Source organism: Equus asinus, chromosome 2 (assembly GCF_041296235.1).
Source record: "Equus asinus isolate D_3611 breed Donkey chromosome 2, EquAss-T2T_v2, whole genome shotgun sequence".
Taxonomy (NCBI): Eukaryota; Metazoa; Chordata; class Mammalia; order Perissodactyla; family Equidae; genus Equus; species Equus asinus.
In genome coordinates, this window is record NC_091791.1 from 178,338,315 (window position 1) to 178,365,975 (window position 27,661).

The 27,661-nt window shown below is 39.1% G+C and overlaps 1 protein-coding gene across 11 annotated transcripts in view; it reads left to right on the forward strand.

Moving 5' to 3' along the window:
• The window catches only part of NPAS3 (neuronal PAS domain protein 3), an 829,776-nt gene that overhangs the window by 380,495 nt on the left and 421,620 nt on the right, over window positions 1–27,661 (forward strand). For 8 of the 11 annotated variants that reach the window (XM_070504228.1, XM_070504226.1, XM_070504231.1 and 5 more), the window contains one exon: window positions 17,083–17,165. In XM_070504228.1, the coding sequence (XP_070360329.1) occupies window positions 17,083–17,165 (83 nt within the window). The remainder of the gene's footprint in view (window positions 1–17,082; window positions 17,166–27,661) is intronic. The other 3 variants (XM_070504227.1, XM_044765476.2, XM_044765474.2) reach the window with 1 other exon arrangement.

A 27,661-nucleotide genomic window follows, 5' to 3' on the forward strand; every position in this document is an offset into this window, starting at 1 on the left:
GTATTTAAAAAGTTAACTAACTAACTGAAAAATTGTCTAACAATGATGACTGCATCAGTCAGTGAGGCTTTTGCTCGTTTCTAGGTGTCTCTCATATTCAAATATTAACTGTGAGTTTTTATTGTTAAAGAGGTTTGCAAACATCATTATAATTGTTCCTGCCTATCACCAACCTTTGGTCTTTTTGGTTTGTTTAAAAGAACAAACATGCTATTCTGATTGGATACTTCTTTGTTTTTCTGGCATCTGACAGTATTCTGAGTCACTTGCTAGTAGAATCATTTGTGGTGAAATTGAATGTGTCCTTTGCCCTCACTGATGGGACTATGAGCTTCCTGTGTCGGCCTCCTGTTCAAAGGGAGTAGAGATGCCAGTGGCATAACTGGAGGGAATAACTTTATATCCTTTTCTACAGGCTCTGGGTGGAACTGTTGAAGGACAGAAGACTTTTCTCCAGATGTTTCCCCCTTGATACAGAAATCTAACACTCCAGGCCCTGTGACACAGGACTGACGGCTGGAGAGCATGGAGCCAGTGTTTACTGCTGGCTCTTGGGTGTTAGCCCTCCGCTGCTTTTATTGTACCATTAATTGCACTTAATGCAGCTGCATTTCTGGTACGCTTGGCTAGGCTCTGAAAATTAAGTAGAGGGTACTTTGTTATAAAATTCACTGTAATGAGCTCTGGTGGGACAGGGTCTGTTAAGTTTGAAATTACCTCGGGCCATTTCTAAAGGACTTCTTAAAATATTTCACATCTATAAAAGTTTGTAACTGGATAAATAGCCATGGAGAGTGTTATGCAAGGCAGAGGGAAATCCACATTTTTCCTCGGTGCGTCTTTAATAAAATAGGAATGCTTTGAATATTTGGGAGGGGTGTGTGTTTTCTGCATTTTTCTCTGCCTCCCATATTCACTGAATTCCAGCTTGTAGGCTGTCATTACGTAAGCTCAGCTTTAGCTGTTTTGCACTGTGGTTTATGTATACAGACTTTTTTCTTTTTCGGTTTCAGTTTTGTTTTTGAATCCAAATCATACACTGAACTAGAATAAATATAGGACCCCCCTCTGGGTGTACATAAATTGGTTCAAGAAGGGGTCACACCTCTAAGAACAAAAACACTGAGGAGACAGCTGTAACTATTAGCCAATTAGTTTAATGTTACAACTACCAGCCAGGGCCTGAGACAGATTCCTGGTACCTGGCTAATAGATGCTTAAAATGACTTTAATTCCCTCAGTATTCTAGGGCTATGTGACTGACTGCTGTAATGCTCTGCGGCTAATAAAATTTCAGATTGACTAATTTACCGGGTAGCTTTACCAAAACATCCAAGTAATCCGCACATTCTCATTAGAGACAGGTCCAGAACATATTCCCCCAGGACTGGTTTGAAAACCCTCCCTTGGATCAGCCTGGCTGAGCTTTAGATGCACTGGCACAAATCAGCTGGACGATCTTCTATGGTTTTAGTGCAGCAATTTATCTGAGTTTTGTAGTTAAAGTTTGAGCATGAGGTAATTAGAGCCCTCCAAGCTTGAAATTCATGAACCTTATTCCCCCTTAATAGACTCTATACAAGCTTGCCACGCTCACTCTTTGACGGATAGATATGGAGGCTTTGTTAAAAGCCTCTGGTCAAAAATGTAGTTTAAAAAATTTCAGAATCGACTTTCTTTTAGTTTTCGCTCTTCCCCATGTAAACAGGGCAGGCTGCCGCGCATCGTGACCAGGGGTCAGTCGGCAGCCGGGTGTGCCCTTTGGAAGGACTCACTGGTCAATAATCAAACACATGCAGCGTGCAGCACACACCTGCTGTCCAGATGGGGCCAACAGCAAACCTGACACGACCAGTCAAGACCAAAGAGTGGAGGGGGCAGAATGGGTGGGTCTGCCTGGTTTCTGACTGTTTATCCCTCCTGGCCAAAAATGGAAGCTAACGTTTATGCTGCTACCATCGTTACAGTAGTCAGTGCCTGAGCGTGCACATCTCTGAGTTTGCAGCCACTGCTCAGTCAAGCTTCCCAATACCCATGAAGTATACACGTGTTTAGAAGTTGAGATATAAGTGTAGATTTTTAAATATTATGTAGACACACACACACATGCATGTGCATGTACTTGCACGTGGAATATGTATGTATACATCCAACACCACCATGCCGCCTTCCTCCATGTACTCTAACAACCGATTATCATGCTAAAAATCCACAGCGTGGACTCAAAGTTCAGCCGTAGTCTTAAGGATTTTCATATGTGCCCAAATATTCTATCTCTAATCACCATTTTATTACTCTTATTTGTGAACAAGGCCATGATGTGATTTACTCTGCAAAATCTGCAGGTTTTTTTTTTTTTTTAAATTTGCACATGATTCCTGAAGTATACGTTTTTGAGGAAGAGGAAGGAAACATTTAGTCGACACCTCATATGTGTCAAATACCATGCTAGGAACTTTGCATACATTATCTCATTTAATTCTTAAAATGCTGAAGTGAGTGGGAATATGTTCATCTTTCTGGTAACCATACTTTTCTGAGATTTTTCTAAAAATCTGGCTCGAGGTTATACACAACGTAGGAAATGACAGAAAAGTCCTATTTATATAATGTCACCTTAGTGACTTTTCTTTAATACTCCTCAAAGCATTTTACCAGTGCTTATTTTTATTTTGCTACAGAAGATTTTTAAAATCCAGATTGCATTAAAATGTATTTATTCCTCACTGTTTGCTAGGTATGTGCTAGAAGACTGTCACAAACATTGGCGTTTGGTCCTGGCCACACCTCTTTTGACAGGGGATGATTATCTCCCTGTACAGATGGGGAAACCAAGACCAGGATGTCAAGCGTCTTACCCTGTTCCCCAGCTGGCAAATGACAGAGCTGAGACTAGAAATAAAGGTTTCTGTCGCCAAGAATTAAGCTCTTTCTACTAAAATACACCTCCCCCCCCCCACCTTTTTAAGTACTCCTGAACACTCAAAGACTAAGATGATTGAAGATGTTGATACTTTGAAGAGTATTGCAGAGGACAGAGCTAGACCTGTGTTGAGATACTAACTGTGGAAGAAGTTCTTTCTAATGCACTGAAGTCAGTACAGGAGGCAGATGAACTTCTGAGGACAATATATAGAACTTACTCTCAACTATGGTTTAAATTATGAGGGGAAAAAAAGGGTGGCAGCAATGCTGCAAAGGAATAAAAGTGAAGTTGGCCCAAGAAAATAAGTGACCATATAGTCCCATCAGACTCTGAAAGCCCCAGCTTCTGTGAGCTGTCTTTGAGGGGAGCAAGGGGGAGAAGAGCTAAAAGGAGCAAGTTGAAGGAGCGAAGGTGGGCATTTAGTATTCAGAGTTCTGAGGATGAGGTCTGTTTAAACAATATTTCCAATGTTCCTGGAAAAGTTCTCTTTCTCTCTTGCTACCTAGAAAATTCAACCTCACTGAAGGGGAGGCGACTACTTTCTGTAAGAAATATTTCTTCGGAAACAAGGTCTTGTTCTCTCCTACACAGCAGTTCTTGGCTTCTTTCTTCATTGGCTTAATCAAAATTCATTAAATAATGCAGGAAGAATATGAGGTTCTTCTTTCCCTTTTCAATTGCTTTTCCCAACAAATAAAGGGCATTTTCGTTTTCTCTGATTACTTAATATTCTTTTAGTTCACACCTGGGTATATTAATAATCTGTTGCAATACTTGCCCGTGGGTATTTGACAGATCTTGGCTGCAAGGAAGAAGTACTTATTGCTTTTGTGATCCAAGAGTTATAAGGACTCCAAAAGCAATTCCAAGTAACTCCTCTATTTATGACATTTTGAAAGCTTTTGTCATGGCAAGAGATACAAAGACAGAGAGACTGGGGACCGACTGGACCAAGAGAGAACATCCTTATTGATGAGTGAGGGAATATTGGTAGCTTGAGGTAAGGAGGAAGCCTTAAAATAGCATCATACAAAAGTGGGGTCTTGCACTTTTTATAGCATGTTGATATCTTTGTAAACTCACATATATATATACAGTTTCATGTTTTCATGAAATTGGCAGGAAAGTCACTGTTGAAGTCACAGTGGAGACCGGGAGCTTAGGAAAGAATGCTTGATTTCCCTATTTATATAGTGGAGAGAACCAAGAAGGAGTGAGATTGCCCTGAACTAATGAGCTTGCAGAATGAGCAGAATGGGAACTCTTAGCAGTAGAGGAGAAAGGATGGAGGTTTCAGGAGGACAATGATGGCTTGATTTAGATGTATTTAGGCAGCTTTCCCTATAGAAATATACTTCTGAACATGGATTGTAGATTATTGTGTTGTTTGACCATCATGTAGAACAACTTGTTTTGAAGCTGAGGTCCCATAGGCTGGAGGGGCCACCTCCCCGTGGAACATCGTTTTTGTAGATTCAGGTTGTAGTAAAATACTGAATTAAAAAAAAAAAGTTGTATCGATTTCTCAGCTTTACCTAATCTCTAGGCAATTTTGTAGCTTCTTTTGAGGGTTTTCCATCTTCCTATATCTCATAGCTGTTGCTTCCTTCTTCTTCTCAGGGTATAAACACCCACAAGGCACTTAAAAAATCCCTTCACCAGAGTGCTTTCCCACTTCTCTTCCTTGTCCAGCTTTCATCCCTATTCTTCTTCCTTTCACTTTGAAATTTCTAGAAAAGGAATTTAAATTGTGCAACTCATTGTTTTCACCTCTCATTTACTCTTCAGTTGACAGCAGTGCCCCCACCCAAGGTCTTCCATGCTCACCCATGACTTTCGACATAGCTGATGAGTCTACCACTCTGGATCTTCATTCTCAGGCTCTTTGCTTCCTCCTCTTCTCTCTGTAGATGCAAATGTTCCCCAGGCTGGCTCCCAGCCCTCCCCTCCTTCTGCACCTCCTGTGGCTTCTACACCTGCCTATATGCTAATAACTTCCAGCCAAGTCCTCATCTCTGCCTTGCCTCAACCCAGAGCCTCAGGTTTATTGGACATCTTATCTCAATGGGCCAGTCCTAAAGATAACCCCAGTTCAGTGTCCCATCTTCTCCTTAACACCTTCTTCCCTTCTAAATGTCCTACTGCAGGGAATGATCAAACCATCTATGTTATTTACTAACCAGAACACCTGGAATTCATAACTCATTTTTTTCCCTTAATGGTCAATCACAGAACTCTCTCAATCCTGCTTCCTAAATACCTTTAGAACCGTAATCCTCTCTACAGTCTTTCTAACTTATTTACTAGGATTAATTCATCATCATTTCTTATCTAGACTGTGCAATAGCCGTGTTTTCATCTTTCCTCCAAACATAATTCTACCCTGTACACTGCTACCCTGTTGATAGAACACACATGTGCTCATGTCCCTCCCCTTCTCAGACTCTTCGAATGGAGTGCAGTTACTCTGTGTAAACTGTAAACTTCTTTGCAGTGTCTGTAAGCCATTTGTGACTTGGCCTGTAGATGTCTTCTGACATTTCTACCCGTTCACGTGGGACTCACACATCTTGCTGGCTCTGTGCCATCTTGTGCTCTTCTCTCTACCTCAGCCATTCCCCTCACCCCCACCAATCCCTGGCTTGTTTGCCTGGAAAATTTCTACTCATTTCCAACCCCAATACCCTCTTCCTTCTTACGTATTTGAATTTCCCTATAGTTACGTGCCCCCTTTCCTGAGATCCTCCAAGTCAATCGTTATTTTATTAGTTTCTATTTCTCTCTCCCTAGTCTCTAGCTTCCTTGAAGATGATGGCTCCTTGTCTTTCCTGCACCTGGTAAGTTTCTCCCATCTCAGGGTCTTCATACTTTGTCTTCTCTTCACCTGGAGATCACATCACTCCTTCACTTTATTCGTGTCTCAGATAGATTGTTAGAGAGGTCTTGCCTGATTTCCTATCTTATACAGAAATTCCTGCTGCTTTTTCCTCTCCCCCTTTATTTGTCTTCAGGCTACTTACCACATTTAGATGTGTGTACATTGTTGTTGTTGTCCGACTTCCCCACTGGAATGTCAGCTCCACACACGCACGTTGGTCTCTTTTGTTTCTATGGCATGTCACTAGAAGAGTGCCTGGCACTTAGTAGGCCCTCAACGAATATTTAGATGATTGATTGAATTGTTTCTTTTCCAACTAGCGTGACACTTGGCACAGACCAAACACTCAGTAAAGGTTTATTAAAAGAATCATAAGTTGCATTTGACATGGGTTAAATGAATTCCTGTGCCTGAACCCACTAAACCGAAGAGACCAGTGGCTTCCTGGAAAAGAGAAGCAAGACAGCTGGAAGACAAATAAAAAGGACTGGCTAGTGGCAAAGTCCGTCCTCATCAGAATGCTAGTTCAGTTATTCAGTTCAGATTTTTGGCAAGTGATGCAGATTCTTTTTCAGAAAATGTTGATTGATTGCACAGTTGTACCCACTTCATTTGCAAACCTTCATTATCTCTTTTTCCTTTCCTCCCTCTGTCTGCATTTAGAAGGGGAGGAGCAGTATATAATTCCACAAAGCAATTTTTGTGAATAAACCAACTAACTGGCTGCTGCTTTCAGTCTTGCGGTCCCACACAGAATGCAAGTGTCTGCTTTAGTTGTGTATTCTCTCTTGGCTGAATCTCCTGCATTCATTCATCTGAGTATTCATTTGATTACTTACTCATTCATTCAAGGAATCATTTGTTCCATCCTACTAAGTGCCAGGCTGGTACATGATATATGTGGATGCTTCACTCTTATATGAAGCAAGAGTTCCTGACCTGAGGTCTATGCATGGGTTTCAGAGACTCTCTGGAATTTTTATAATTGTAGATGCAAAGTTTTGTGTTTGACTATTACCTTAGGAAGAGGGTTTGCTTAAATGGCTCTGTTATTCAAAGAAAGAAACATGTTAAGAACCTCCGACAGAGAGAGGCTTGAGTTTAGCCTTAAATCTAAATACTACTTCTTCAAATTAGATTTTTTCTCCTTGATGCATTTCATGGCAGTGCTGGTGGTGGGGAGTGTGAAAGTTTATGCTTATGTGTGTTCTTAATTCTGGGTCTCACAGTCTTGTTATCCTGCTTACTAATCTCTATATTCCATGTGGTGTTCATCTTTCTTATTTAGCTTCTAACTCTGCCTAAATCATAGCCTCCGTCAGTCCCCAAGAGGCAGATGGCAATGGTGATGCAGACCTTGATCTGCTACCATAAGTGAGACCTAGCTCCCGCTCAGTTACCATTGATGATTGTGTGGGCTTTTGTTTATATGAAATCAGAGGGAAGATGGTGGGGTTGTAAGAGCTGATTTTGGTTTCCAGTGGTGGTGGCTGTGTACATTTACCTAATCAAGTTATGTCTGAGGCATTCAGCATCTTAAAACGAATGCCAATTACTGCTGGAATAGGCCATGAGTGAACCCTTGAAAAGAAAATTCAGTGGGCACTTGCTGACACTCAGTGAATTGCTGGCTCTTTGCCCAACTATGTGTGAAATGTTTGCACTGGTTTGGGGCCCTGATTACAGTTGGCTCACGGGGCTTGTGGTGACACTGTAGATTTGCAGAAAGGCAGAAACCAGGGACAACATACAGAGAAACAAAATATTTCTAGTATTTTAGGAAATAATTGCTAAATATTTCTAATATTTAAATAAATAGTCCTAATATTTCTGTTAAAATTGGGATAAAAATAATGATTTAAAAAGGTCATCTTCGGGCCAGCATCTGCTTTTTATAACAAGGAGGAGAGAGCTGATGTGTGCTGAACGCCTCCCCAGGGCTAGGCACTGTACTCTAGAGTATTCGCTTATGCACAGATACTTATTGTGCACTTTCGGTATTCTGGGTCTGATTCTAACCGCTGGAGTGTCAGCAGTATGCAAATTATTCCTCCAGCTTACAAAGGTAACATGCTAGTGGAGGAGAGAGACAACATGCGAGTAAGTTCTAGGAGGAACATTAAAGCAGGGCAGGCCATGTTACATGTCCTCACAACAGCTCTATGAGGCATTAACCCTTTGACAGACCAAGAAATTAAGGTCCACAGAACCTAATTTGTCCAAGACCACCCAGATAAATGAGGATTTAAGACTTGGTCAGCCTGACTCCAGAATCCAAATCCTTTCCTCTGCGCACAACCGTCTCCCAGTAATATGACTCTTCTCATTGAACTTTCTCTGCGAGCAGCATCTTGGGAAGGTCCTACAATAAGGGACTTGAGTCACGAAGTCCCTTTGAGAACCCCAAGGTGATGTGAGAGTCCATTTGGTGACTGAGCTGCTTCACACAAAGCCAAGTTGGATGCTGTGACGTAGATGTGCACCACAGGGGGTTGATGTGAGCAGTGGTGTTTAGGTAGCAGAGGAGGTCGAATTGTAATGTTAGGGTTTTCAAACAGAAGTGCATGGACTTGCTCCTCCTGGGTGTAATCATGTGACTGTTAAGCTGTAGTATTGAACCCTAAGAAGGTGCTATATTAGTGAGGGGACCCGGCCCTGCAGGTGTCTATAGGAGTGTGACAATCCATTGGTGTTGCAGCTTAAGGAAAAGCAAGTTGAAGAAGATGAGCCTGGAACCTTGCACATCTACCTATGTTCATGTGCATCTGTCCTCGCCTTCTTGTCTGACCAGTGGATCCCGGGGTCCAGAACATTCACTGCCTATGTGACCTCACCCTCCATACCCAGTTCCATCAGTACCCCTGTTCTGAGGCCTTTGCTGCCTCCACTGTCCCTGCCCCCATCCTGAGTTGAGAGTTGCGCCTTTACTGCATTTTATTCATTTGCTTATGTGTCAGTTTCCCCACTAGACTCTGATCACCTAGAGGGTCTGATGGTGCTTTTTCATTTTTATATCCTCTGAGACGGTGCCCAGCACAAAGAGGCTCAATGTCTGTTTTGCTTTTACCTTTCTTCTGCTACTTATACAGCAAGCTTTGAGAAATGGAAATGGGAGCCTGGCTGACATCTGTAGCACCTAGATCAATGAGGTTGATATCTTTCATATTATAAGCGTTCACCAAATTTTAGATGAATAAATGTGATACCATAGCCTGAGATGGTTAAGCTTTGCAAATTGATCACAGTGACTTTTCAAGCAGGTGCTGTTATAAGCAGAGCAATTTGTCTTTTGGGCCAACACCCCACTGTTTCATGGAACTATTTGTGTTGACTGTTCTTTTGGCAGAAAGAAAGTCCTTAAATACACTGCCAAGCATTGATGCGGCTCAAAAGCAAGAGAGCAGGAGAGAGAGGGAAAATATGAATGTGACTGAATTCATGAATGCGTGAACAGGATAGAGAAGGGGGAGAGGACAAGAGACATTGCCGTTTTCCTCCCACAGAAACACAGGCTGCTCCCTGCACATCCAGTGTTTCTTAGCTCCCTGTCGTATCAGTGGCCTAGGAAAGCCCAGAGGATGGATGGAGCATTAGACTGGAAGTAATAAGGTTGTGCCTGACTTACCTCAGTATTTGTAGCAGATGTTACAAATGTCATAACATCGAGTTTTGGGATCAGACTTGAAAAAAAAAACAACAAGATAACAGATGTAGACCTCTTCCTTTTCCCAGCGAGTGCAGACTGACACTGTACTGATTTAATGATAATCTCCACCCCTTCCAACTGGGCGGAATCCTACCACTGACAGTCTGTGTGCTGCTAAGGTCAGAAGGGGTGACAGCAGTATGGCAGCACTTGACTGAAAGGCTTTCAAGACAGTATCCAAAATGAAAGTATAATAATCCCTTTTTTTTCAGCTCCTACCAAGGGAGGATACCAAATCTAATCCCCATTAAAAATGTAAACTTCTCAAAAAATTTTCAGCATAGGAGAGGTCATTTCTACCAATTAAAGGACAAGTGTTAAACTTTGCAAAGTTAGTGCTACCTTCAAATCTTGAATTGGTTGTGTTCTCTCTGTTTTTCCCTGTGATAGCTGTAGCCAGACTTGGTGTCTGTCTAAGAACTGTGTGCTTAATTCATGAGAACACGCAGTATTCGCTTCTGACATACAGAGTAGGTGATGTGTAGAGGACAGTGGCTACCAGAAGAAGAGGAATTTGAATATGGACAGGAAGAACAAAAGAAGAAGCTCAAAGCTGCAGATTGCCCCCAGAAATCAGAGCACCGCCCACATCACGGACATGTTCAGACTTCAAGCCCGGGCCAGTGTCTGTGCTACCCTCTCTGTGGCCCACTAGACCTCTGTACCCTGGGACTGCCTTGCTCAGTAGACTGAGACTCAAGCCATCTTTGTGTTCTGAGTCCCCAGCAGAATGCCTGCCATGTAGTAAGACTCAATGCACGTGTGTTGGTATAGCCCTGAAGCCAGAATTAATTAGTTTATATTTTCTTGCTGAGTTCATGTTAGATAAAAATCAAGACTTTGTGCCACCTGAAGGTTCTCCAATTCTGTCTTCTTCATTCTGAAGTCACTGTGTAACTGCCTCACTCTTAGAGCTTCCCCAGAATGAGAGGGGCTGCCATTCCATCTCTGCTGGGAAGCCAAAACAAGAATTAGTCATGATCAGTTTTCTCCCTTTTATTTATTTTGTAAAGAAAAAGAGGAAATTCTCATTCCTTTCACTGCATGAAGGGAACTAAGTAGTTAATTTTAAACTTTGCATCCAAAAGCAATCCCTGTGGCATGAAGTGTTTTTGAAGCCAAGAAACACATTGAGAAAAGACTTGGATGTCTTGTAAGTTGTTGTTGGACTTCGGTCCTTAAAAAGCGCCCCCTTTTAATATACTTTATTTGGAAATGATCAAGAAAGTAAAATTGAAATGATTGAGTAATACCTACCTTTTAGAAAGTCCTCCTTGGATTTGTAACAATTACTTTGAAGTTACAGGAAAGTACAGAATTTCCTCGTCTATGAGTCCAGTCCACTGGCCAGCTCTGGCCCCTCATGCCTCCTTGCCTTTCTTGAGGATTCCCCTCGTGTACCCCACTTCCCAACCTTCAGCCCAGGAAGATACAGCTTCATGCCTGCATTTTCCTGGGTTTCTGTCCAAGAGATATTGGCTATCATAGCTTCATCACTCCTTAGGTGCTGTCACTCCTAACAGCAGCTTAACACACTGCCTTAAGAATTCCATTGTCATGGGGAAGTCTGGGTTCTCTCATGAAGAATGTTAATTACCCCATATGTAGACCATATCAGGGACGTATAATAGTTCCTATAGTAACTACTAGATTGTCAGAGAAAGGCTGTCTTCCCCTTTCCCCAGCTATAGATGGAGAAATATCTGCTTCAGGAGTGGGAAATTCTCATTTCCTTCAGTGGAAAAGGAAGGCAGGGTGGACAAAATGAGTCTTTAAAAAGGAAATGTTGTACTAAAAAGAAATCCCTGTAATTTATTGCTTATCAAATACCCCAAAACACTGTCAGAATTTATTATAGTAACCCTTGGGTGCTATTTCACATTTAGACTACTTTGCCATTTTGATGTGAAAGATGGTAAGTAAAAATTTTCAAAAAATCGCATGAATACTCTTTAGTTCTTTAGAAGATAAGAAGTGCATGATAAACACACCCTCTACTAAACAGATCTATTGAATGTTATGTTTTCCCCTTAGTTCTTACTAGTTAAGGCCATACAGATACAGATATGCTTTTTTGAGAAAACCAGAAATGGTTCCAAATTCAACAATTCATTTGTAAGTATTAATACTTTCACAGTTGTATCATCCCTAATGCTTTTCCATAATACATTCAATCTATACTTACATTGTGGGAAAAATTTAAATATGTATTGTATCAAAGAATTTTTGAATCAGTGTAAGACTTCTTAGAGTTTAATTATTTTATTGGATTAACTACCTCTTTTTGGTTAAAATTGGTAATATAGTGTGTTAATGGGTTCTGGGATGTGAATTACAAAGGCATGTTTTTTGATTTTTAAAAATATACTAAATAAGAATTTAAAAATAAACCCAAAGTGTACTACTCCTGAATATAGGAGGTTTTCTTTCTTGTATTTATTATTATTTAGGCATTCACAGGATCATCAGTTATCCTATATTTTAAATGGCAAAAACTAATCTCAGTGAAAGTACATTGTTATTATTTGTTTTCAGATATTTACACGCTGCGTTGTATGGAAACTTCACATATTGTGCATGCAACAACAGAGTTTCAGTTAATGTGCTGCTGTATTGGTTACGCTGGTACCTAGCACTAGTTTTTCCAGTGTGTCATCTCCATCCCAAGCTGAAGTGCCCCTGGTGTCTAAGGCATGCACAAACAATAAGGAGTTTAGGGTAGAAAGGATGCGGGCAGTAGGCAGAGCTGTGAGGACCGGTTTCAGAATGAAGATTTGATCTCATATTAAATGAAAACATAGAAGTTTTTATTTTGATCGGGAAACACAGACACACACAGACACACACGCACACACACACAAATTCATACCTCATAAACTTCTGAGGCTCCTGGGAAACCCTCCCTGGCTTGCCTTGCCCTTCAGTGAGGGAGGCTAATAGAGATTCTTTAAGGGAAATCCCTTTTCTTTTCTTTGGTAGCCATGCAAAGACTCATTAAGCATTCTCTAGTCCATTCTTTCCCAGACCCTGACTTTGCTTGGCCCAAGTGCTCAAGCCCAGGGAGTGGTGTCTGGGACTCCACTGAGTATGCGTTTTGCTCCTCCTTCCCCCAGGCTCAGTGTGGGAACAGCCTTGCCCCTTAGATGATGGACTCAGAGGATAGTCATCCGGGGATGAAGCTTGCCTTTTCACTTGGTGGATGATTCCATTCTCAAAATACTACCTGCGGAACTTTAGGGCTGCATCCACCTGTGCTGCAACACTGCTCCCCCTGGAGGGGGCCGGGATGAGAAAATCTCTCTAAAACAGTCTTCCCTATCTGCCAGTGACTACTTTTCCCTAATAATGCAGTCCGTTGGAAACCCTGCCTCACACGTCATACTCATCTTCGCTTTTGATCCCTTAAATAACAAGCTCCTTTCTCTCTCCCCGCCTGTGGTTTACCTTCCAGTTGTAAACCGTGCTGGTGAGGCGCTGGGACAGCTCCACCTTCTGTGGAAGTGGGGGTGGGGAGAGTTACGAAGGAAAAGGGCAATGCAGGACACAGGCAAGTAGGGCTCGTGACTTTTCCCCCTTTCATTGTGTGTGTCCACTGAGCTGTCCTATTTCTGTTTTGTAATGGGTTCTTCTGTGGCAAGCTGACCTTTTGGCTGAATAGGTCAAACTCCCACTGAGAGCTAATCCTCATTCTTCCTGGAGTTTGTACATCCCTGAAGGTGACGAGCACTGCTTAGGAATATGGCTGGAGTGTGGGGTCTATTTCCCGAAAGCGGGATTGTCTTTTACTGCACTGAATTAATTCTCAGAGACCACCTCACAAGGTCATACAGAAGAGTCTAGATTAGGACATTTTTGCCAATGTAGTTGAGGGGCAAAATGAATTTTTCAGATACATATTTAAGATTGTGGTTACCTTCCGTGTCTTCTGTTTTTTAATGAGAGAAAGGCCAAATGCATAGTCCTAATGTCTTATGATATCATTTCAGATTTTGGAGACAATCAGAATTTCTTTAATTGATTTTTGCAGTCCTTCTCCTTGTATATCTTTTCCAATTTAAAGTATCTCAAAACTCTAGGTGTTTTATTTTTAACCCTCAAAAAACATGATAATAATGTTGTGGTGTTTGTTGATAATTGTGTGCTGGGCCTAGGTTTATTCTAAATTGCTTAAAATTTTCTTTTGTACTGTTTATTAGGTTTTATAATACTAGTTGCCTTACAGTAGTTAGCAATTTCCAGCATCAAATAGTACTCAGTAAATGCTGAATCAAGTTTGAAGTTGAATTGCCATATTGCTATGGTTTGATCTTTTTTTCTTTTATTAGTTTGTATAAGCTGCTCAACTGTTGTAATTCTCACTTCTCACTAGGGTTAGGGACATGATCTTCGCAGATAGGGGATTATATGTTCTATTTATTTAGCAATGTGCTAGGCGTGTTTTTGGTTACTTTGGTTAGTGTTCTTTAAATTTCAAAAAGTAGTGTCTTTTAATTGAACAAACAAGTAAATGAAATATGTCAGTAGATCAGGTGAAACGGTGACCTATTCAGCAATGATAAGTGTACATTGTGTCTGGGCGACCAAATGGTTTTAGACACTGTCAACTTCCAAAATACAAAAATCTGAGAGAGCTTCATAAGTGTGTATTACTTTTGTGAGAATGATGGACCTCATTGAAGAAATGCCTCTTTGGTTTTGCTTTTGGCATTAATGATACTCCATAAACACAATGAGATTAACATAGAGGAACAAAATAACCATATTTGCATTGTTCCTGACTTATTAGATTATTGTTTCAATTCTCAAAATGTCAAATGCAATAGGATAAAAAGTACAAGATGAGAAGTACATATTTAACATCTATTCAGTTACCAATAATGCTAGAGTCAGAGCTGGGCTTCTACCAGGGGCATAATGGGCTCCTGTTTAACATATTTATGTTGGTTATAAAATTAGGAACTGTCATTACAGCCCCACATCACCTGCATAAGTGCAAAACATATAAATCAAGAGAAGTTCCAGTGCCATAAAAATGCCATTGACTAGAATAGCATGAAACCACTTACAAGACACTTGTGTGTTATGCTTGCATGTGCTGGGATACACACGCAGATTTCTAGAGGATTTGAAGAACAAAGAACAACTATGTAGGTCGAACTCACAGATATAAGACCTAATGCAGACTGGTGGGATCCCCAAGCTGGATAATAAGTTTTTTAAATAAAATCTCTAAATATGTATGCATTAGCAACATTTACTTAGAGAACAGCCTGAGCCCTAAGTGAGGAAAAGAAAGGCCATCAGTGGCCAGGCTTGAATAACCCCTTCTGCATCCCGCTAAAGCCAGCTGTTTCCGTGCTCTAGAAGGCAAGTGAGCTGCCAAGAAGTATCTACCAGAGCATGCTTCTTGGGCCTTCTAGTAAATAAACATGCTCCTTATGTTTTCTGTGATGTTTTAGATTCCTCTATGGGTTGGTGGCTGTTGTTCTCCTGGCCCCATCTTAATCCAGTTCTTTGTAGAATAGTCTATGTTCTCTAAAATTAGTCCATTTTCTTTTGTGAGGTGCAGTGGTTCCTTTTGAACTTTGTAATTGGAAGTCCTGAAAAGCCCCCAAATTATGAACCATTAATCAGGAGCTTTCTTGATCCTAATTACTGCCTCAAAAACAGAGTGGACACTTTTGAAGTTTTTCAACTCCCCCCTTCTCCCTCCCCAAAGTCCCCCCGATCTTAAAAAAAAAAAAAAAAGTCTGCAGATTTTATTCATGTGGGATCATTCACACCAAGCTACCATAATGTGCAATTAACACTCTAGAAACTGAAAACAGTATTCAGCAAGACAGCTGCATTATCAAAAATGCCAAAGGAGTTTTGAAGGGAGTAATGTGCATGTTAGAATAGGAAATTAATCAGAAACACACACACACACACACACACACACTAGTACTCTCTTAAGTATATCTGAATATTAAAATTTTAAAAATCCTGTGTCTATGCTTATAGTAAAGATTAGTCAGGATAGAAAACTGATTTTTCTAATTTAAAATTATTAATTGTGTATTTTGCTTCTGAAGCAAATAAGAAAGTTGGAATACAGATCTCTAAGATCCCTTCCAGCTGGAATATTCTTTGATAATAATCACTCTTCAATTATATTTTATAAATTTTCCCATTGAAAAAAAATGCCCCCTTTATTTCCTCTTGCCTGTAATAATGGTACTTAACACTCATGCTATTTTCAGAATGCCTCTCAGACATTGCCGACATGAAGTCGCAGTTGCAGGGGTAAACTGCCAACTCTTGCACAGCACAATAATCATAAGTACCTTTATATTATAATCCCTACTAAGCTATGGGTCCAACTGACTGACTTTGTAACTGAAATGAAGCAGAATTATCCCAGCCAACATTTTGCTGGAATTTTCTCGTTAACTAGACTGAAAGTGTTTTTAAAGGTGAGAAAGTAGGAGATTTTGATTTTATTTTCAATTCGTAGTGTCTTGGTTTGAGAGACCAGAAGTTTGTGGTAAAATTTTCAAGAAAAGCAGGAAGACATGGAGAATTTACTTGTTAGAAATATGGAAAAGACCTCAATATTTTCTTTCCTAAATTACTGGAAAGCAAACAGATTTTTATATTTGAGAACTGAAAATAAAAGGGGGAAGGAATACTCAGAACAGATTTAAAAGCAAATTGTGACCTCATGCAAAAAAAAAATTGTAAAGAGAAGACCCTCAATTCTGGATCCCACAAAAATCATGCATTAAGCTCACTTTTGTTAAGGATTGTGGGGGCTCTTTGAGTGCAAGCGCCTGCAGATAACAGGTGTAGGGTAGGCCGAGAAGAGAAGTGACTGGAAGTTAGTAGGAGAACAGGAGTATTCAGATGAGAAAACAGTCGCTGACCTCATAAGGCGCCTGCTGGGGCCAAAGGCCTGTGGGGCTTCTCAGCAGTCCTGTAAGAAGAGTTATGCGAGAATGCTCAGTAAATATGAAAGCCAGCCGTCCTGGGACACTTCACACTAGTGCAAACAGTCATTAATGAGACTCTCTTGTCCAACATGTTGTGCTTATTAAGTTATGATAAAGTTACTGCATTAGAACATTAAAAAAAAAAAATTTCCTGTTTGCTTTTTCCTAGCCTGGAGGATATGAAAAGTTTATGTTTAATCTTGAGGGAAAAGGCAGTAAGTGTATACTTTAAAAATATCTAAATTTTAAGAGAAAGAGTTTGCTAGTTTATTTTAAAGAAATGTGGACATTCATATGTTTTTGCTCCAGTATAGGAAAAACAGTCGAAAACGAAAATTTTTAAAAAAAGCAAAAAAGCCCTGGATATGGTTTTTAATGTTTGTAGAGGTTGCTGTTCTGAGTTGAAAGTTCAACCTAGGTTCTTCTTATGCTCAGGCAACACAGAACCAGGGTCAACACTGGGTTGTGTTTCTCTGAGATTTCGTTGTGTAGTAACTAGCTAGTGTTGCAATTAGAGAGAAATTAAGCTGAAGGTGTGAATCAGAGCTCTGACTTAATTTTTCTTTCTCTCTTTCTTGTTTTTTCTCTCTTTTTTTTTAAGTTATAGGTGCACAACGAAGGAGAAGCCCCAGTGCACTGGCCATTGAAGTATTTGAAGCACATTTGGGAAGTCATATTTTGCAGGTACCTTTAAAAGAAAAAGAAACTTATATTTTACTAAGAAAAAATGAATACGTTTAGTCTTTTTATTAAAATGTGTTTTTTTTAAATTTCAGCTATGTATATGACTTGTTATTTTATCTTGGAATTCTGCCATTCTTATGAATTTATTTTTTTCTTTTTAGAAAGCCATCCCTTGAGAGAATATTAATGAGAAAGGGAGGGCAAGTATTATCTGTGCTGTAATAATTGAGATGAATTGCACCATTCAGTTGACGCGCAATGTATAGTAGCTGTTCCCAGAGTGACTGTGTGTGTGCTTCATTTGTAAGTGGATATATGTGTGTCTTTGGACCTATATAGTGTTTTTGGAAGAGCAAAATGTTGTGACAGTAGTGTGACATTTTTATGTGTTGCCAAATTTCAGTTCTTCTTTGCTTCAATGTGTATTCATAACTGCTTCCAATCTTAATGTTTGCCCCCCAACAAATTACAGACTTTCTCAGGGTGAAGTTTTGAAGTATGCTTTTTAAGTAAAAGGAGACAAATAATAATAATTGATTTTGCAATGAGTTTCGTGACAAATAAATGTGAGGCTCACTAGGATGGGACTGCAGTTACTTAGTCCACGAGAAGATTTCTCCCAGACTGAGCATCTCACTCACTCAACACTGTTTTTCTTAAGACTTTGCCATCAGTTCAACACATCCATGGATAATTGTTCTATATTGTTTCTGCTTCCAGGATAAATGTTGATGTGGCCAAAGCTGCTATTTTTACTATGTTAGATACATTTTTAACATAGAATTAGAGAAACAGACATGTTTGGGATCTTTAGGCAGCTTATTTGAAAAAGATGGCTATGTTTTCTTAGATCAACTTTGGGGTAAAAATAAAGGTAAGCGCCAGATTCCTGTCGATGCAAAGTTTTAAAAAAATGGCTTTGAGGGTCCTTTCATTTTTTCGATGGCCAAAAGTAGCATTGAACCTTGCATATTATTGCTGAAAATATGTACCCCAGAAACTGTTATCATCAGGTTCTCTGTGGTCAAATCCCGGTGATTCTCTGAAGCGGTTCCTTGGCTGGCAGCTTCAGAACACCTGAGACACTTGTTGAAAGGACACATACCTGCTCAATCAGAATCGTCAGGGTGAAGTCCAGGAGTTTATGATTTTTAACGACCTTTTGAGATAATTTTGATGTTTCCTTAGGTCCGAGCTGTCACAATTCACATTTGCAGATTTAAGGCCCTGAAAAGCCTTATTTTGTTTATTTTTCTTTCTTGTGATATTCCTCATTTCTCCCCTAATATCTATTAAGGTCCCATACAACTGATGTGTTTTGAACTACACTTTAAGAGATGCTATTCTGTTGTGCACAAAGAATTTTGAATTATCTGTGCAGTAGATTACAGGAATACAGAAAGGACATTTCTTTCTAGATCTTCGAAATTCTTATTTCCCTCTTTCCTGTACATACTTGGTTTAGAATCTTCTTTATAAGTTTTGTATGAGCCATGCCATGTGTATATTGTTAGGTTCTAGTGGAATTCAGGATGACTCTTGTTTATATTCTGAAGCAGTCAGTGCATAAAACATAGTCAGTGAAAGAAATGATGCAAACACTATCTCCAAATTATTATCCTCTGAGTTATTTCTGGAAATTTGACTCCAAAGTCCTCAAGGGAGGGTGACTTTGGAGCCGCAAGAATTTAAAACTAATTTAAAACACGAAATTTAGGAGTTTGAATTGAACATAAGCTTAATGTAAAAATATACTATAGAAGGCAGTCCCCAAATGCCACTTCAGCATTAGGCGTCATTGAGAGAATAGGGGATCTGCAATGAGGCTGCTGAGCTCTTCTGTTTTTTGGGTTGGTCACAACTGACTTATACAATGTACTGTAAGAGAAACATAGACAGCTGGATGTCATTTGGAGTAGAATAACCAGACTGGTGCATGAGCTAGAAATGTTACATGAGGAGTGGCAAAGGGCTCGATGAAGTTTAGTTTGGAAAACACATGACTTAAAAGGGATGCCATCTCTCTATATTTGAAGACCTCATGTGAAAGAAGACTAGATGTATTCTATGTGGCTTCAGAGTGTGGAAGAGAGAAAGGGGTGAAAACTGAAGAGAAAAAAATCACCTTCATATAAGAAAACTTCTAACTAGGAATGGCCACATTTGGAATATGTTCAAAGCCTTTGGCTTTAAGGGGAAGTATAAGTGGCTTGGTAGGGATGCATTCAAGAAAGTCAGGCATCCAAATATGGTTGCATCAGATGATCTTGAAATTTTCATAGAAACTGAAACTTCTTATCATTTGATTCTAACACCAGTGCTTGTGGAGTGGAAGAGCTGTATATACTCTTCTAAATGAAATATTAGAATTGTGGGTAGGCAGAGGTTGGGAAGTAGTAGTAACAATAAGGGCCTCCTCTAAGCTATCTAGTTATCTTGCTTCCTAGCGGGGGAACTCTTGAGCCCATAGACCCATTTCTGTACCACATTCAACACTATCTCAATGGTCTGCAAGGATAAGGTGGTTTCAGTATTTTCCTTCAGGAGGGCCATGATTGAATTACGTTGATTCATGGGGACTGGGATGAATTCTTTCTTCCCTCTCTTCTACCTTTCTTCACTTGCAAATATCTGAGAAAAACCTGTGCGGTCAACAAGGTAGGCATGGTCTCTAACCTGACAATTTATCTTCATTACAAAAAAAATTTCAAATACTCAGTAGAACACAGAATTTGCTGTAGTAGGCACATGGCTGCTGTCCTTAACTAGCATGCAGTCTTTTGGGGAAAGAGGAACCAGGAGGCCTCAAAGTGAGAAACATCACACTGGTCAAGTACAATGGGGCTACAAAAGAGCGAGGCTCTGAATTTGCCACAAAGCATCAAAGAAGGCTTCTCAAAGTTGTTGATAGATAATTAGGAGTTTATTAGGCAAAGAATATTCCAATCAAAGGGAATGTCAAACACAAAGGCATGGGGACAAGTATTAATAGATCTTGTTTGGGGATTGTTAAGGTGCTTGATTTGATGACTGCTTCACATACAGAGGGGAGTATGTAAGAGAAGATTGAGAAGTTGTATGAGCCATAATGTAACAGGCCTACTGAACCAAGCCAGGATTCTGCAACCAGTGATGAGCCTATGGAGAAGGCTTTCATACCAGAGAGTGACAAGATAAAGATTTGGTTTGTTTCTAGAGTTATTATCAAAATACAGTGTGTAGGAAGTCTTTGAGTTGTGAAAGGCTGATATAAAGAGACTATTTAGGAAATTATTACAATAGTCCAAGAGTCAAAATGAAGATCTTCTCCAAGATAGAGGCTCTATGAATGGAGAGGCAGGTATGAAATTGAGATCAAATTATTGGCATATGGTAATAAATTAGATGTGAAAGGCTAGGGGATGACAGGAGTTAATGATCACAAGTTTTCTAGATTGGTAGCTAGATGTCTGATGATACTTTTCCCTGAGAGCGGTGAAAGGGATATGCTCTTAAATAGCCAAGCTGGTAAGAGAGTAAGCAGTTAGAGTCCTGAGTCTGATCCTCTAGAGCAAGATCTAGTCTAGGGCTGAAAATAGGGTTGGGAATTACAAATCACTACTGTTTAGATGAATGATAGTTCAAATCAAGCAGTGAGTTACAGACCATGGAACTGATGTGAAACAAAGAGAAAAGAAGGTCGGGGAGAGGCAACCTCAGCATATGTCATCACTTAAGATGCAAGTAGAAGATGAGAAAGGAGTAGACAGGAAGGAAAGAAGAAACCACAGGATTTGATTTTGTTTGGGGAAGGAGTATTAACAATATCAAGGTGGCTGAGGATAAATCCTTTAGTAGGATACATACTGAAGAGATGTCATAGGTTTTGTCAATTGAAACAGTTGCAGTAAAGTATTAGGTGCAAAAAACAAACCTAAAGAGTGGTATAAGGTAAAGAAGTGTCTGGATGTTTGTGGTAAGGAAGGGAGGGAGATGAGAAGGGAATGTGGAGGGATAATTTTGTTCTCAGTGTTGTTAGAGTATATTTATGTCTGAGATTCATGAGGTCAAGCATTGGCCAATTAAATGCTCTTTAGCAATCAGCTTTTTTAAAATCAATATCTTGTGGTCATATCTGTATTAACAAAGTATAAGCTTTCATTCTTATTAATGGCTATGTGCCATTCCATACTATGGAGGCATCATCATTTATTTAACCATTTTCCTATCATCAAATATTTTTATTATACTATAAATTTGCATTTCTAATGCGAATACTAAGTAAGGGGCAAGTACGTGTGTGTCTATTTCAATTAGAAAAAGCCTAATCTGCATTGATTTTAGCTTATGTTTATTGAATTTTTGGTATGTATTAAACTCTATGTATAGTGCCAAGTTCTCCTCCTATATCATTATTGAATACTCAAAATTTGTACCTGTGAGATAAGTGCTACGATTATGCAAACCTTAAAATTGAGTAAACTAAGACTTATAAAAATTAAATAACTGACTCTTCACATAACTAGTTTAGTGAGAGTTGAATTTGAACCCAGAATGCTAACACTAGATTATAATACTTTACAAGAAATGATGAGGACGTTTTTAAAAACAATGGTAATAAAAGGAAAGACTATATATTTGGAATGGACAGAAGTAGGGAAGTGATGGAATTTGGAAGGTAAAGTAGAGGTCAGTTCTGAATACTAGCATGGGGCTCAGAAAATGCTGGTGACTTCTCTGCACCAGGTGCCAACCTTGCCTGCTCCTTGCGCCCCCAGTGGTGTTTCATGGGAGAGCATGCTAAGGACCCCTTGGTACAGACTCAGGGATGGAGGATGAAGGTATAGAGAGTCAGGGATGGGGGATGAAGATGGACTCCCTAATTTTGGGGCCACGCGTTCTGTGGACTGCAATATGTGTTTTTGCTGCATATGTCTTATTAGCTGTATATTCCCTTAGGAAAATGTAGAAAGTTTGGTGGATCCTTTAAATTTGACTTCTTTCCCACCGAGTGGGAAAAAATTAAACTTAATGGTGATTCTGTCAATGTAAAATCAACTGCTACAAAGTTATTTTCCAATTTAATGATACAATACTGGTGTATGTAGGCTAGGTCATCACCCTGGCTGTGTAGTACGCAGCTCTGGGGCCACCATTCACATCATTCACAGGGAAGCCTTACTACTAACTGTGACCAGTCTTGTAGCCCCACTGAACCTGTAGCTGTTTCAGGCCTGAATTTCAGAACAGAGGCATCTTCTGCAGGAGAGTTGAGGGGTTCAACTGATGCCAGCCTTACAACTGCAGGATATGGAACATATGCATTGGGACTGAGCCAAGGCATTTTAATTAACTTTGTTCTTTGACTTTTATCAATCAGATGAGGCACAAGAAGGCAAAGGGTCAAGACTAGGAATTGTGTTTTTTGTGACAAGCTAAGTAAAAACCTAAGAACGTTAGTTTATTATGTGGGATCTTTCCTGAATACAGTACACGTGACTAAGCACTAATTCGATTCCTGCTTTCAAGGCTCTCTTAGGGCATTAGTGTTCCCACTTCATGATTTCCTTAATATGGAAAAATATGAGTGGTGTTTACTTTTACTATCCTAGTTTAGAGACCAGGTAGAATATTCATATTTTACTTTATCAAAGTTAATGAAACACAAAATGGTAACAAATACCATCTTTGTAACTCATAAAATTAACTAGTGGAGTGACTTTTTCTTAGTGCAGATTTATGAATGAAGTGCTTTAGTTATTTGCATACCCTTAGCAGAAAGGGTTAAATTTTTTTTCTGTAGATAATGCTTATATAATTCTTATATAAATTTGCAGTTGTTTTTGGATACTTTAGAGTAATGCTGCTTTACTCACCTCACACGTGTTAAAACAATCAAATCAAACCTTGTATGTGGAAGATTTTTAAGGTTCATGTTTGTGTTCATTGTCAGCACATTATGGTGAACTATGGATAGATATGTATATGTTGTATTTCGGACATTATGTAATACATATCATTACTAATATCTGTTACATACTTATAAAGTGGTCAAAGGATGGTCTTTATCCATAACTAGTTTTAGATATTAAAATAAATGAAATTTTCTGAGGTGGATGAATATAATTATAAGTCCCCACATGTTTTATTATTTTAATCTAAGTCTTGGGAGAATAAAAGAATATTCTATAAGAAATGCCTTAAAGGGTAAAAATGGTGGAAGCATGGTATCCAGGTGTCAGTTTAAGCTTGGCTATATTGCATGAACCCTCCCATATCTATGTCATTGACTCTGAATTATTTCTGGACATTAAGGAACTTTTGAATCGCTCTTAGAACATTCAAGCCCCAATTGCCAGAGAATCCCATGGGCAGACCCTTTGAGGGAGACCAAGAGAGAACCGCCAAGAACATTCTGAGATTATAACACCTGAGACTCTGATTGAGGGTGGATGAGAAAAGGCTGGGCAGAATGGTTGCATGACTGCCTGTCTTCCCATCATAACTAGGGAGATAGTTGTTTTTGCAAGGATCATTTATTAGTAGAACAACTCTTTTGTAGAAGACATAGATATGGCCATTACCTTAGCAGAACAGTTTAATTAAAGTATGTATTTTCTTAAAATGGTGGGGAAGAAGGGAACTCAAATGGAGCTGTTTTTCTATGTGGTAGCCAAAGTAGTCAGATTTGGGTGGGATGGACACCACCGCAGATCTCAGTGAAACGTCAGATTTCAGTCCTGTGGTTTTTCTTTCCCTCAGCACCTTCAGCCTTGGAATACAGAGTAGAGTCATATCTCATGTAAGAAGAGCCGGGTTTGCAAGAAGCTTTTATGGATCAAATTTAGAAAAAAGTCAGATCAGGATTTATATTTAAATGGCTACATTTCCATTATTAATCACATTTTGAAGATTGGTTAAGGGCATACCCTGGAATCGTGACTAGTTGGTCTATATACTTTTTTGGTCCTGCAGAATTATTGTTAAACAAATGAGACTATACAGGTTTTCTACTGAAATATTTAAAAATTTGTGGTTGATGTAATGAGGAAAACAAAATACATAGTATCTTGTGGTATTTTATATCTTTGTTATTGTTCAAGTATTTCTAGCCACAGTCCTTCTTCAGTCTCTGAGAACCAGTTAATTGTAGAGGACTAAGAAGATTCTTTACAGAAAGTAGATTGAATGTATGGGCAAAAGTAGCTACTTATAACCGTGCCAGGGTTGGGGGTAGAGAATGCCATGTCTGTTATCATCAGCATCTCCTTTAATTTCATTCAGAAAGAGAAAATAAAAGGTTAACTAGCACAGTTCAAACATCTGGACAAAGAAAAGGGAATAATAAGTAAAACAGCTCAAAAGCTGACTAATACAAAGATACAAATTATTATTTAAGATGCTGCCTAATCAAGTCAACATTTGTTTTACATTTGATGGTAGGGTTCTCAAAAGACTTCTGTGAGAGAGAGTGATATGTTCAAGTCTATTTTCTGTTTTATTGATAAATTGGAATTTCATGCTTATTAAGAATTGATCTCCTGTAGGGAAATTGCATGTTCTTACTTCTGATGGACCTTGTTGGCAAAGTGGTATCCTGTTGGACATCAGTGCTAAAATAAAATAATGTAACTTCAAATAGAGGCATTCTTTAGCTTTGATAGAGGAAGGAGAGAAAGGTGAGTGACCCTATAGTCTCCCTATGATCCAGAATGGTAAGGAAATGTAAAACTAAATATAGAAAAAGAGAAAGTTAGTGAATATATTTGCATATGCAAATTAGCTTAATTGATACTGCTTGCCTCTACAGGGATTTTTCATTACAAACTGGAGTGCTACATTGTTCAGCTCATATTGAGTAATTTAGTAACTAATGAGACCAGTTTGCACTAATTTGCATATGATAAATGAGCTTAATTGCAGTAAATAACTTGGAGGCATAATTACTTAATTTTCCTGTGTTGCACGGCTTTTAAGTTCACGTATGAACAACTCAAGATAATTTTGCATATTTAAATTAGTTGCTTTTAAATTTTCTTGAACAAAAAAAAAAGAACACACCTTATCAATTGAGCTGTAAAACAATTGGAAGTAAGGTTTACAGTATTTTTATTTAAAAAGAAAGAAAAGCAGAAATTTCTTAAGTCTGCTGTTCACCTTGCTCACATCCTTAACTCAAGTAAGATATCAGCATTGACATTTAGGAAATGTTTTTAATGTTGAAAGTTAACTCATAACTTCTATTATAACTGACCTGGGTTTAAACTGAAATATGTGTGTGAATGAATCATAACTTTTGAAAGAGGGTTTATAAAAGGGATGTGACGTGCCCCTTATCTAATTTGGCAAACTAATATTGCAGGAGGCAGTTGGGTCTCCCACGTGGAATGTGCATGTCATCGAAATTGCTGCGTTCTCACGAGGCAGGCATCACTCTGACCCTAGCATGTATTCTCTATCTAGATTAATGTTTCATACTCACGAAATTGGTTCATTGGAGAATCTCGCTGTGGTTTGCCAAGAATTATCTCACTGATCTTCACGTTAACTCAAGAATGTATGTTTTATCGAAATCTCCAATCTCAAAATTGAAAAATGGAAGCACATAGAGGTTGATGGCTAAACCATTATTTCACGATACTGTATTGCCTTAGCCTTTCATTTTAAGGGAAAAAGTATAGTTTGTTATTCAAAATTAACTCATTAAGTCATATAAAATCATATTCATGATTGAGTATGAGAAAATATTTTATGGTTGGAAAGTTTAAAACCTGTCGTTTAAAAAGTCATTGGTGCTTTAACTCGTATATGAAAAACAGAAGGGGACATAGGGCTATTCATTTGCCACAATGTGGAAAAATAATAATCTGAAACTTTTCTCTGAAAAGCTCAAATCCCATTAAATTCACTGTAAGCTTCCTATATCCTTCAGAGGTGGGCCAGAATAAGTGCTAGTAGTAGTGTATTCCAAGTATAAAATTTTAGTCCTTCATGTAATGGGTGCTGAAGAAACACCTGGTGAATAAAAGAATAAACAAATTCTTACTGGACAAAGCCCCAGTTAACCCCAGAACCAGGACCTCATCTCTCCTCTGTGTTCCCAGCCATGTTTGTCTGTTTCCTCTAGATGAGGGACAGAGTTTGGCAGATTCTTTTAGTGCATGAAATTTGGCATCCAACCAACTTGAGTTCACATCCCCGATTTGCTCACTTCGTGGAACTAGAACAGTCTCTTGCCCTCTCCAAGCCTTGGGTTCCTCATTTCTAAAATAGAGAAAAGAGTAGTAGAGGTTTTCCTGAAAGACATGTGAGGATTGAATGAGATAGTGTAGTTGAAAGTAATTAGTCCAGGGGCCAACCCTGTAGCATGGCGGTTGGGTTTGCCACACTCCATTCCAGCGGCCCGGGTTTGTGGGTTTGGATTGCTAGTGCAGACCTGTACCACTCATCAGCCATGTTGTGGTGGCAACCCACATATAAAGTGGAGAAAGATTGGAACAGATGTTAGCTCAGGGCTAATCTTCCTCAGCAAAAAAAAAAAAAAAAAAAAAAAAGAGTGATTAGTCCAGAACCTGATATGTAGAAGGTGTTTAATAAATGTCTGCTGGTGTTTCTGTTTGTAGGTTGGGTAGTACAGAATAATGCCCAAGTTTTTGAAAAAAATGTTAATGTTTATCAGGAGCATTACCAAGACAGGAATATAGGAACATTATCCATAAAATCCTCTCAGGTTAAAAGCAAGATAAATAATTTTCATTGAACACAACATAACTTATCTGTTTACATAAATGGTATTTATATTTGGTATATATAAGTATATACTAATATATACTGGTTCACAGTAAAATTTAAAATTTGGTATTAAGAATATATTGTCAGGGCCAGCCCCGGTGACCTAGTGGTTAAGTTTGACATGCTCCATTTTGGCAGCCTGGGTTTAGTTTCCAGGCATGGACCTACCTCACTCGTCTGTCAGTGGCCATGCTGTGACAGTGGCTCACATACAAAATAGAGCAAGATTAGCAACAGATGTTAGCTCATGGTGAATCGTCCTCAGCCAAAAAAACAAACAAAAAAAGAATATATTTTCACTTTGAGAATGAAAATCCTTCTCATAAGAACCAAAGGAGTTGTCAGAATAATCTCATTAGCAACCAGGAAGCAACTAGAAAAAGTAGAGTTTGTAAAGGAACTCCAGAATCAACGTTTCCTTTAAACCAAAATGTAATATGCCATTACTCTTCTCATCATGCCTTATAGTCTCCTCGATTTGCTTAGAGAAATGGGAATAAACAGCCGATCAGAGGTCCAGAAGAGCCAGGAAGTAGAAGCAGTCATCATCCATTGCTGTAAATTATGAGTGGACATTGAGGTACACATATGATTCTTCTGCTGTATGTTGCACAGAATCCATCACCTGTGATGCCAGAAAGGGCACCTTTCCACGTTAAGAGCAGAAGGGATCACTTCCAGAAGGATTTTCGTGATAGTATGTGTATATATGGGACAGGTCTATA